At 44.2% G+C, this 12,209-nt stretch overlaps 2 protein-coding genes across 2 annotated transcripts in view; one reads left to right on the top strand and one right to left on the bottom strand.

Annotated features, from left to right (window-relative positions):
* The window catches only part of T265_11255 (hypothetical protein), a gene marked incomplete at both ends in the record, with an annotated part of 41,576 nt that overhangs the window by 10,476 nt on the left and 18,891 nt on the right, over positions 1-12,209 (top strand). The window contains 3 exons of the mRNA XM_009177862.1: positions 1,786-2,044; positions 6,487-6,692; positions 7,909-8,017. Of these exons, the coding sequence (XP_009176126.1) occupies positions 1,786-2,044; positions 6,487-6,692; positions 7,909-8,017 (574 nt within the window). The remainder of the gene's footprint in view (positions 1-1,785; positions 2,045-6,486; positions 6,693-7,908; positions 8,018-12,209) is intronic.
* T265_11256 (hypothetical protein) overlaps positions 1,280-12,209 on the bottom strand; it is a gene marked incomplete at both ends in the record, with an annotated part of 24,739 nt that continues 13,809 nt past the window's right edge. The window contains 2 exons of the mRNA XM_009177863.1: positions 1,280-1,515; positions 6,870-6,940. Coding sequence (XP_009176127.1) covers positions 1,280-1,515; positions 6,870-6,940 — 307 coding nt within the window. The remainder of the gene's footprint in view (positions 1,516-6,869; positions 6,941-12,209) is intronic.

The raw sequence follows: 12,209 nt of genomic DNA, 5'->3' as shown, positions 1-12,209 counted from the left end.
ATTAGCTGTACCCGTAGCCTCTCTGCCTCCATTGACGGAAGTTTTTGAAACACATTCAACGCTAGGGATTATCTCTTCCGCCCTTATCATCCTTTTGCTCACTGCGAAATTCAAGCCCTTCTCTAACAGAGTGCGCTCTTCTTCACTTAACGGTCTATTTGATAAATTTACCACGCTACAATAGCTAGTAGGTGGCTTAGGCTTAGTCGTGGGCTCCCTTGAAATCTGAGTCTTAGAAAGCAATTTTTCGAACTTACGTCATTGTCTCTCTTTGCAATGTTGTCCTTGGATAGCTTTCACTTCTGTCGCTTTGGTTTGGAGCAACTGGAAGTCTGCGGGAGAGAGCACGGTCTAAAGATCTTGGTTGAGCCGACATGCGTGGTGACGGATATCAGATAAACGCCGAGTAGTCAAGTAGATCCTCTGTTTGAGGAATGACTTGGCCGCTGAGAATGCTATTCGGGCAGAAACGAGTGACGAGTCCGGTGGCTTAACCAGTAACGATGTGGGGATTATGTTGTGTTTCAAGCAGCGTTTATTGAATATGCGGTGGTTCTCCCAATTTGCCTCTAGCCTTGCCAATCGAACGTAGTCACTGGACACTTTGCGAACACATGGTCCGTAGTTGTTTTCAATCAATTGGAAAAAGTTTGGAACCGATTGAGAAGTCATCGTTTCAGAAGAGCTTGGTAAACAATCGTTAGTTTTTATTTGGGCAACGTTTCGCTTTTGACACAAAAGCTTCATCAGGCCAAGTGAACAGGTCAACAAATTGGCCAGGTTATAAGACAGACGGGAAACCAATCAGTAAGTCCTCTTCACACTAGATCAGTGTTGAGTGTCAATCAACAGCTCTTGTCGGCTAGCGTGGGTTGATACTAGTTCGTCAGGACCAGAAGTTCGGTAACCCTTGAGGGACAGAATCTTCCGCTTATATAAGAATCCGTCGGGGCCTCTAGTTTCACTGTCCAGGGCTGCGTTTCCGTTCGGAAATCCGGCTGAGCACCTGCAGGTGGCCCGTTAAAGTTTTGTTGAATATGTTCAACCCAGAGACTCGCGTTGTTTCTTTCACGCATAAGCGTGCTAGTCTTATCAGCGATTGTTTCGCTCATCAGAGTCTTCTTTTGGCCTATTGCGCGTATCAGCTGGAACAATTTGGGCAAATTCCCAGGGTTTTTCATCTCCATCGCTTCGGCTTTCTGGGCTCACCAAGCTTCCTTATCGGATGCTCCTTTTCACTTGATATCTGACAGTTCGTTAAGCGGTATTTTACTCTCGACTACGGGGAATAGCTATCCGAGCTTCGAACAGTTTTGGTGTTGCCGGAGATCCGGTGCCTAGGTCTGGTTGACTGGGCCATTCCAAAGGCTGGGTGCCCATCATCTTGCAGGGTTACGGATAGTGCCTTCCATTGAGAGTCAGCATCAGAAGACTTCAAAAGGTGGATTTGGTAGGTTTGCTTCACATGAGGGTTTAACAGCTTCTCAGCGGCCAGGGCGTGCATCTTACGCATCCCTTGAAAGGTCAACGAGAAACAGCAACGAACAAGCGCAGAATTTGATATTGGTATAAACGGCAGCAAAGACATTAGGGCCTTAGGGTCTTAGAGCCGTGCACCACGTAGACATCTATAGTTCCGCATCATTTCCTAAGGCACGTTTCCTATATAATATTGATTTTAAGTTGCTACTTCCATGAAAATGCCTGGTTTCCACTAGACCAATAGGACCTTTTCGACATCTCATGATGAAAATAATTCTTTTGCTTTCCATGATATACGTTTAGATTCTCGTGGAAAAGGGTTCTGTCGGTCATTCAATCAAACTCTTATTGAAGACTTGTTTATCTGGCGTTCCGATTGAGTATTTGACGCGCGGAAAGCAGTTTTGGTCCGCAAAGGAAACTATCATCGAACTAGAGACGGCTGGTTATTTTTCATCCGCGGAACAGGGCAAGCAACAATGCAACTCGGACAGTCGTCGTGATCCGTTATTTCCAGGCAAGGAAAATTGGCCCGGAACATTAGTTAGAATGCTCAGTGAAGGTACGTTGTACGGGCTTGTGTTTGAATTTCAGGGCAACCATCAAGATTGTTAAGTGTCTTCACACGATCACGTATTTAATACTGGCTGAGAGGAAGAAGTGCCTCGAGAAAGAAGCCAACCAGCATGGAGCTGCATGTAGACAGGATATGATAAACTGGTCTTTGAAATGTACTGGGACGACGGTTCGTTTGCCTATGGGATCGATCGATGCTCTTCCGAACTCACGCCTCTTACGTATGTCCAAAATATCCATGTTCCGAGCGTGACAGGTGAGGCTGGTGACAGCCGATTATCTCATCATCTGGTAGCACACTTGTGTTGAATCTATAAGTGGTTACTATAGTGATTGGGGACATTCTTCCTAACTTTCATTTTACTCGTGGGACATCGAAGTAGCTGGGCAGTTAATACACAAATTTACTGACCGGAACGTCTGCGGTTCTGACTAGATTCTGGATGTTAAACTGCTTGTGCAACTGGTCAGTATCCTCCTGCTTCTTTTTGGGTGGCATATCAGCTAGACACCGAAAGGGTATTACAGCTGTGTACTTGTTGTATGCCGAAAGGTCGCCATGGCTGATCGATCTGTCATAAGTTGTCGTTACTTTGTTTGGACCAAAGCAATGCTTCAGACTTATCCGTATCTATCTGTAGAATGAGGCTGCTAAGTTGTTCATTTCGGAATTCAGAGTCACCATGGCGAAAAGTAGACACCCATTGTAGGTCACCAATTTCACTGTGCTCATGTAATCACCATAATTTCATCTTTTTGAGGTCGTTGGTGTTTTCCCTTGGCAAAGAGCATACGCTGTGCAGCTAATATGCGCTAAATTCCAGTACCCGTCCTATTTTCCCTATCGGTTACTGTACTGGTCGCCTTAATGCGAATATAGTTTCGAAACAGTCCAGAAGTTCACCACAGGCGCTCGTTCTTATAGTCCGATTCCAACTCATCGCGTTCACATCTGGGTCTGGCCAACTTGACTGGATTTCAGCCCCCGTAGTCCTAGAGAATTTCGTGTCAGCTGCACACGGAAATGATGGCACGGAGTGACGATTAGATATGCACATGAACCACAGGCATGTAAACTAGATTTAGGAATGAGCAAACTCAGCACCTGTCCTTCACAGATTGCCCAGCAGTCCGCTGGGCTGATACCGACACTTGAGTTTGGTTATGAGCCCAGACCTAAGGTAGACAAATCTCAAACCACTCTCTGCCGAATATTGTGCCTAGACAGCCAGCTCGACACAGCCCCACATGCTGGCGCGTACCTCCCACTGTCATCCAATAAACCAATTCCCTGTGTTAGGCTGACATAAGATGACAGCATTGGTGTGTTTCCTTCACGAGTTTTCAAACTAACCGAGGTATTCCTTGAGAATGAGTGCTTTTTATTTATTGTCTGTGAAGTCTGTGATTCACAACAGGTCCGGTGACGTGTTGGTACAATATTCACTAACTGTTTTGCTTGCGGATACCCACCACAGTGAATTCGCCAGCTTTCTTCCTAACTAAAACCATGAAAATGATTAACGTTTGCTGTCAAAAGTATCAAAGACCTACTCGCCGTAGTTCCGCAGTAACGTTCTCTTGATGCGTAAGAGGATGTTTTAGCGAATTTCGCAAATTCTGCCAATATAAAGTGATGAACTTACAGTTACTTACCACTCACTAAGTCTCTAACGTTCGATGTTTTGCGTGGAGATGCGTTGTTCGCCTGTATGGTATGCGGCATGTGTACCAACAACAACATGGGTAATAGTGATTCCGCTATGGCCCCTTTTCGGTGCATGGTTGCCATGCAACTTGAAGGTGACACGAGGGTTGGGATAGTACCAGGTTGCCCAAGCCCAGACTGGAACAGTCGAATAACCATAGTTGGATTCGAACCGTTGGATTAGTAGTTTCGCATCTTAATTCCTGAGCAGGCATGAAATTTCCGTTTCAAATTTCATGCATGGTATCAAGCATCGAGTGCCGTAAAACTCATCAGCTAGGACAGAAAGCAGAAAGTGAAGAGCTCAAAACTCGCGATTCGCCCTCACAAATTTGTTAGAATTATTTTTAGGTGTTCGATAAAATCATCTTACACCTCACTTCTATTAACACGATCCAGAGGGAACTGATCCATAGCTCTTCAACAAAAACGTGTCCGTTGAATTTTGATCATTGGATACTCGATGATGCTTAACATAACAATCTACGTCTTATGCTATTTTCCGAGAGACATAATCTGTGCATTTTATTTAGTTATTTATCCATGCCCCACCTCCCCAGATTTCAGCTCCCGGTTGGCTCTTTCTGCATAAAGAGTGATTGAGTTGATCAAGTGCGGAAATGACACTGATGAAGCATACACTTGTGCAGAATTAGTAACTGTGGGTCAAGGACAGCCACTCCCTTGACCATTGGAACAACCCCGGTCGGGTTTTGCTATCTCTCAACACGTAATATGAGGTTAGGAGTATTGTGCGTACTAAAATCCGGCTTCAAACGTTAGGTACTTCATTACTATGGGAAAGCCATTTCGCTTCCTTATCATAGGTAACAATACACCAATGGTGGAAACTGGTGTTCGACTGTCGTGCAGCCACAGGGGAGGGTCCTCGTAAAGGGTAAGAGGGGAGGAGAAAAGCGACGACTTACTTCAAAAAGCCCTATGTGTCGTGAAAAAACGGTCTGAAGCAAGTTCCGTACATCAACCAAAACCATTAAGAACTTATCTGAGCCCCTTGTTGGAGTAATACATCAGTAGCAAAATAGACGCAGTATTCTTTGCGAAATTCGCCAATACATCGGTAGACAAGCGTCAGCTGAACAGCCTGGCTACTGAGAACTGTTACGTCGCACGTGTTGTCGGGTTTTCATCCACATTCAGGAAGGCACGAGAATCCCATAGCGCTCATCTTGACAGTGGACGCTTTCATTTCACGCTGTCAGGCCTGTCCCCAGCGAGCCTTTTGCCATATGAGCCTGGAGTAGGAAACGCGGTTTTCTTTGGTAGGCTATGATCAATGATCACGTGGCAGTTTTTATCTGGTGCTCAGCTGAGTCTGATGCATTATCTGGGTCCTTTCATTACGTTTCTGTTCCAGCCGGTTACCGCCTTCCATACTACGGAGAGGTGGGCACCTATTTGAAGAAGTTTGGGTCACAGCCATGGAGTAGGGAGGCCTTTAAGCAGTTTTTAGACATGTCCTTTTAATTTCACTGATATTCAGTCAGTTGGAAAACGCTTGGAACCGAACGATAAATCATCGTTTCAAAAGTTTGAGAAACAATCGGTAGTTTTATTGCTGAACTTTACGTTTCACTTTCGATACAAAACTCTGTCAGGCCAGGTGACTAGCTTACAAGACTGGTCGATTTTCCAGTGAAATTTGTGTCTGACACCAGTTGGTTAATATGAGCCGTGCCCTGATATTGCAAGGAAGCTGCGGCCTACGCAGCTCAGTCAGACATTCTGGAAATGACAACATGAAATCAAATAGCTACAGACATTGACTAGCCGCCATTTCTTGATATATCCAGTCGAGTACAAGAGGGCTCACAGGAGCCCCATCCCGTAAGGCAACTGCACCCAACAACACCAAGACCATTTGTAATTTCCTTTACACTCTTCTGCTAAGTCAGATCTCGGGGTATAGTATCTTGCTACCCAAACCTGGACAAAAGCGACAAAATGTGTGGGCTTTGATGTCGAATACCGGAACCTTAGCTCAGGAGCTTGCGGCACGAAGCATCCAAGCGTAATGGTGGACGTTGATCCGTCTAGTACACCTTTGCATACCCCGTAACCTCCAAGATCCAAATTTGGCAATTATTATCTGGTCACTGGGTTGTAAGTGAAAGGCAAACAGAACAAAAGCAAGTTCCAGTATTTGATCAGACCCATCTGCTTGCGCACATACTTTCGAAGGTGTCTTATTTTGAGGCTGTTCGACAGACATAAAGCACACTAGTGTTTTGTACATAGGGAACATGCGTTAACACTAGATTTCTAAAACCACGGTGTCCTAGTCTTCTTGGAATGAGAGGGGAGGATTCCCTCAGTCTTCAGTATCGTCGAATTCTGCATCAGTCGTCTTAACACGCTCCTTAACGTTAGAGGCGTCTAGCTGGTACAAGTGAACTTCCCAGTCCTTGGTTATTCCATCCTGATTCCTCCCTCACCTCAAGCAGTTAAATGTGTTATTGGTATATGACTTTCTCCGGATGTTTACTGGACCAGCCTAAGCTCCTTAAATGTTGAAACCAATTAATTCGTGACTAACTAGGTCATTCGATGAATCCAATTTTGTTCTTATCTTTGTGGTCCTGTTGGGGATCCGAAAGTACCAAACGATTGGCTAAACTTTAACTGTTTGTTTGCTTCTAAAGCGTTCTGTTATTTCGGTATATTGGCCCGTGAATTGTTCTACTTACTCGCTCCCTCAGATGATCCATTGGGTCGTTCAGTTAAAGCAGATTACGACCTCGCGATGAGTTGCCTGGGTGCGATCATCTACTATCTCCGCTACTGTCTCATCGATCGACAAGTTATGTCCTTGGGTCTGATTGATCTGTACATACCCCCGGATTGTCTTCAAATCGCCACCACAACCGGCTCCGGTCAAGTCTTCTATTCAAAACAAACGTCGCTGGTATGCTTCTGTTTGTTCGCTTTTTTGTTTGGTTCAGTCAGCCGATGTCTGCTGGCACGTGCATTTCTTCTGGTTACGTCCTAGCTTCGATTCGAGCTTTGAAGCTTCAGACTTTATTGTTCAATCTCACCTTCCTAACTTCTGCTTGGTAGCGTGGTAGCGCTTCATCTCACATACCTTCGGGTTGGATCTTAGCTGATACAACCGTTTTTTCGGGAATATTAAACGAACCGATTATACTCGTGAACCTATATGTAGACTGAAGTTGATGGATTTTTGTAGCCTGATAAAATAATGAGCATATGATATCTGTTACGTTCCCACAACCGTTATTTTTCAGGCAATCCAGTTTGGATTCTGCCTGTCCTCGCGGACGCTGGTGTCGTCTAGTCCGAAAGTCCTGTGCACCTGTCGGCCACCGTAGAAAACGAGTTGTCATGCAGGCACTTCTACCACTTTTTTCATGATAATTGATTTGATGGTATCCATCGCCAACCTGTTGTGACGTCTCATACTCATGACTGGGATGTGTTTTATGAACATCCAGTTAGTCAGACCAAAGGAAATCCAGTCGCCCCCTTTCTACGGGTCATTTTTAATAAATTTCTGGAGGCGTATTGCAGTGATCGACTCACTCCAAGAAGATTCCATTTCTGGTCGGTCCCTCGTGGTGGTTTCTGCAGAGGAGAATAGCTATAGTGGTTTTCAATCAATTGTAAAAGGTTTGGAGTTGGTAATCAGAGCTATATTTGAATCATATATCTGTGGAGATCTTTCTGTACCCGAATGTCGTGAAAACTGAAGGAAGCACAAAAGCAAACATATTGCCAGGTTTTTCAAGCCTGTGCAAGGACGAGTCATGGGGTGCATTCGAATCACTGAGTAGTAGCTCATGCCTCAACCCCTGAGTCGTGCCAAGCAACTGTGTTACCTAGAAGAATCGGGATTGCTATTAGAATGTGCTCTTATGAATTACTGAGCCACAGGTTAATAACTAGGCGTCCCTGTAATCACTAAAGCTATAGCCTTTTTGTCCCCGCTCATAGAGGATGGTCAAACACTGCCTAGCCTGCCCGTCCAAGAAGCCATGAAAATGCCATCGTACTGAATGAAACAATTTTTTTTACACATCGATTTTGTTCTAAATGGTAAAATACTTGTGCACACATGGATCGCATGATGTCCGGTTTCGCTGCACAATCATTTCGCCTTCCAGGTTCTGGATAGCATCACTCTGGCTAATTTGGATATCTTGCACAACAGTGTGACAGGGACACGTGAAGGGACGCTCCTGGAACGTTTGGATACATGTTGCACACCTTTCGGTTAGTCTCCCAATTGTTCTGGTTGTTTTAATTCACCATTGGGAAAGATAGAAGGCTGGTGATAAAATTTTGTCCTGATGCAAATGTTAGCAATCTTACTGGGTGATCCCCGAATGGACACCAGTGCATCAGAATGTGTTTTGTATAGGTCGAAATAGGTGATCACAGGGTCTTAATGTTCGAATCACAATTCGCGTATAAAATTTCCCATACTGTTACCAGTCTTGTAACATTTATGGAATGGAATTTTCTTGTGAGTCATTCTATTGTCTGATGATAATTACTCCACAAGAGAAACATCGGAATTTACCGGTTCGAACCTGTGGACTATTCACAAAATACTCGTGTTTGTCCTAAATGCAAGCAAGAGTGTCAACATGCACTAATAGACAAATCCAAAAGACGGCAATGTTCCAAATTTATTTGAAATATAACAGTTTTTGGGTAAATTTGGGAAAAAGACTAGTCATCAACAATGCAGTCAGTTGGCGTGGAACTGCACCTGCTGTTTATGTGCGGAAATCTGTGTGTTAGTCAAAACACGCTTTTTGCTGGTCGGATTTAGGCCCACAGTCTATGAGTACTACCTTTTTACTCTTACCTGTTCCACATTACTTTCGAAAGAAAGTTGAATAGAATTTTCCACAAGAACTACAGACACAATGCAAACCGATGACATTCACTTTGGTATCACAGGTTCTGAAGTTGTGTATCTCATTGCTGTCAAATTATTGTCGGTCTTTATGCTATCGAGCCAATCACAGCTCCAGTTTTTTGGAATAGCTGTTCGCCAAACTGACAATCCAGGGTGAAAAGAGGAATTTTTCGTTCATCACTGCCTGTGTGGAGCCTAACAGCGCCTCCGTCCCACCGAAAGGTTGCATTCAGGCTACGTAACATTATTTGTGGCAATCGACTTGGAAGGGTTTGGAACCGATTGAAGAGTCATCGTTTCAGAAGAGCTTGGTAAACAATCGGTAGTTTCTAATTGGACAACATTTTGCTTTTGACACAAAAGCTTTATCAGGCACTTGAACCAAGTCTAATCCGATATAGTTGACAGTTGAAATCAATTTTTACAACCAGCATATCTGTTTTCCTTTCCAACGCCACGAGATGTCGCTTTAAAAAATATCGTGTAAGGCGGACTATCTTTCGGCGATTTCCTGCAGATCTTGAAATGGCAGGCCCAATCTGAAGGCTAGCGAGATAATTAGCGGACGAGAATGCGAGAATCCAGCCACTCGTTTTCAGAGGCCAAGAGACCGAACTTTGTTGGTAGTGTGAGGAGATTTGGGATTTTCGTGGAGATTTCGTCCTGTAAGTGAAGCCAGTCTATGCTGAAAAGCCGAAAGCACTGTACAGCTGTTTCATCCTTATTGGGAATCATCATCAGCAGTGCGAATCGCACGAAACTCCGGAGAGTTTCGAACCCGCGACCTTCTGGCTAGTAGTTTGAACACTTAACCGTTCGGCCACCGGCGGCCGAACTTTCGAACTCCCCAAGCGATTTACTTGGCCGTTTGACATCACTCGTATCATGGTGGGTGTGACACCTACCCGTGGCGTGGTGTTTGACCTTTGAACTTTTCTGTAATTACCCGCTGTCGGAAGCACTTATTGCTGTTCATTCCAGCACCATGTGATCGCACTTGAACAAGAGAGAACCGGTGATGATTCACCCACTTTTCTTCGCTTCTGATCAGTCCGTTCACACTGTGCGGCTTGAGCTTCCGAACCTCAAAATTTGGAATTGGAGCAGCTTGGCGTTTGAGCTGAACACGTAATCCTCAAAAGTTCGTTAAAGAGGTCTATGTCTATGTGTCTATATCAATCGGTCCCTCGCAATGCTCCCGCATGACACCTTTTTGAGCCACAATTATTTTGACGTTAAATAAGTTTGCCAAAGATCTATTGTCTGACGAGGTAGTGGACTCGAAACGGTCCTGTGAATTTTATCCCACTGAAATTCACCATTAAATCACGCCTATCCTGGTCGTTGGCTTGTTCGCTGAGCTTGGCCATTTGATTGCAAACATTTCATCACCACTTGAGGTGACATTATCAGTGACAACCACTAACAAATCACTGCGCACCCTAACAATGAACTGATGATGTCACCTCGATTGGTGCTGAAGCGTTTGTAATCAAATTGTCCAGCTCAGCGAACAACCCAACGACCATCTACGCTACCTGAGCTACCAACATTTTCCTCTACATGCCCATTGTCATCGGTAGTGCACATCTCACGAATATCTGAGGGAATTCTGACGGGCAGCTGGACGGTACATATCAACTACCGGTGGCAGATTAACAGTGCGATTGGCAGTATATAGCGCTGAGAATCTCCGATCACGTAAGCCACGTCACATGATCTGGACTGCTTTCTGCGGTGACGGCCTCTCAGATAGATGGTCTAGGTGACTTGCGTAAGAGCAACGCGCACTGGCTGAGTCTCCAATTTAACACGGAATTAATTTTCGACAGCATTGACTGTTATCTGAACGCAGTTAAGCGAAAATGATTCGTAAAATTAAAAGCACGCCAAGCAACGTGATCCCATGGTTCATAGAGCTGCTAACGTAATTTTCTCGGGGACCAAAACCCATCTACAACATCTCGACAGATTATAATGACTTTCCTTGTCGCTCAAATGCATACTTTAGATGGTCATTACCCGTTCTTTTTAACCGGTTTTATGGCTTGATGTAGTTGAAAATGTTTCGGTCTTTTCCGAACAGAATGGAGATTTTAAAATGTGGATTCGATGAACAAAAAGCGGGCACTTCGGATAGACAGGAGCGTTTGTGTGAACAATATTAGCTTCATCTTGTTAGTAAGTGATTGGCCATACACCAGTCTTATTTCGGGTTGTCCCAGGAGACATGTTTTATGGAGTGGCTGTACTTGGTTTTAGATTATCATTCCATATGAAACTAAAGGGTGCCCCAAATGACCATCTCTTCCAGTCGGGTAAGAATTAAATGGCTGTTCCCCTGGTAAACAAATTTGGAACTGTAACGTTTGACATTAACTATGATTCACCGTTCATTATCACCATAATAAGACTTTCAAAGTTCCGAAACTTCCGCCCGCACTCGATGGAATAACTGGAAAGTAACTGGGGTAGTCAGTTTGAATACCAAAAGTTAGTTTATTTGCCGAGATATTTGCTGTACGGAATATTCGCAGACTTAGCTGCCACCAGTGTATGAATTCAGTTGAGTGGCCCCTAAAACCTGTAGCCACGACGTTTTGGCCCAACTTACTCCCATAACGCGGAGTGCCCCAATAACTAAACTGCATTTCTGGATGCACCAACAAATAACGGTGCCTAACTCACAATCTGTGTAGAACAAATATGCTGTCTCTCACGCTCGAAATGTGACGTGTGTGTTATCCACTTTCCAAACAGACAACCTCACTTGTCTTGTTTTCCTAATGACGAAGGAAACGTTACGCTACGCCAGTCACATAAAACGATACCGTTAGGGCTGTATCAGGTGTTCAATTTCAAATCGATCTATAGATAAAGTGAAATTGTGAAAACAGCCACAATTATTATCCATGTACGCATACACGTGCAATATGCTATCAGTGCACATGACTTTGGTTTCCAGATCACTGGGCAGAAAAGCTAATGCTTTTATGGGTGAGCAGCCAAATTTAGTCTATCTCAGTGACTAACGCTGATAGTCTCGTTTTTGGTCAATGCTGGGGAACTGAAATTCGAAAATTTTTCTCGAACCTGAAAGAAACCGTAAAAACGGTTGGAGATAGTAGCCGCAGCAGAGGAGTAAACTATGGTGATCGTCTGAAACACACGGATTGCAGGTTCGGATTCGAGATGTTTCCCATATGCCTCTGATCTTTCTCAAACGAACTATGCCTCAATTCGTTTAGCGACAACACATCTTGAATCTGCCAACTTAGTTCCTTGCAATGGGTACATCATTGTCAAGGCTACAGTGACAGAATTACAAATGTTGAGGTGAGAGGATGGACCACAATGATTCCAAGTGGACACTGAATGGGTGCTTGTATTCATTTTCGGTTAAGACAGTTGTATTCAGATATCAAGGTCTTTCATTTCCTCCTGACTTACAGATCAAAACAAACAACTACGTGATATTACGACAAATATATCATCAATTTAGTTCCCACGAGAGAATCGCCTGAGTCCAGGCAGACT

This window comes from Opisthorchis viverrini, assembly GCF_000715545.1.
Source record: "Opisthorchis viverrini unplaced genomic scaffold opera_v5_464, whole genome shotgun sequence".
In the NCBI taxonomy this organism is placed as follows: domain Eukaryota; kingdom Metazoa; phylum Platyhelminthes; class Trematoda; order Opisthorchiida; family Opisthorchiidae; genus Opisthorchis; species Opisthorchis viverrini.
The sequence above is the reverse complement of the archived record's forward strand: the minus strand, read 5'-3'. Positions and strand labels throughout refer to the sequence as shown.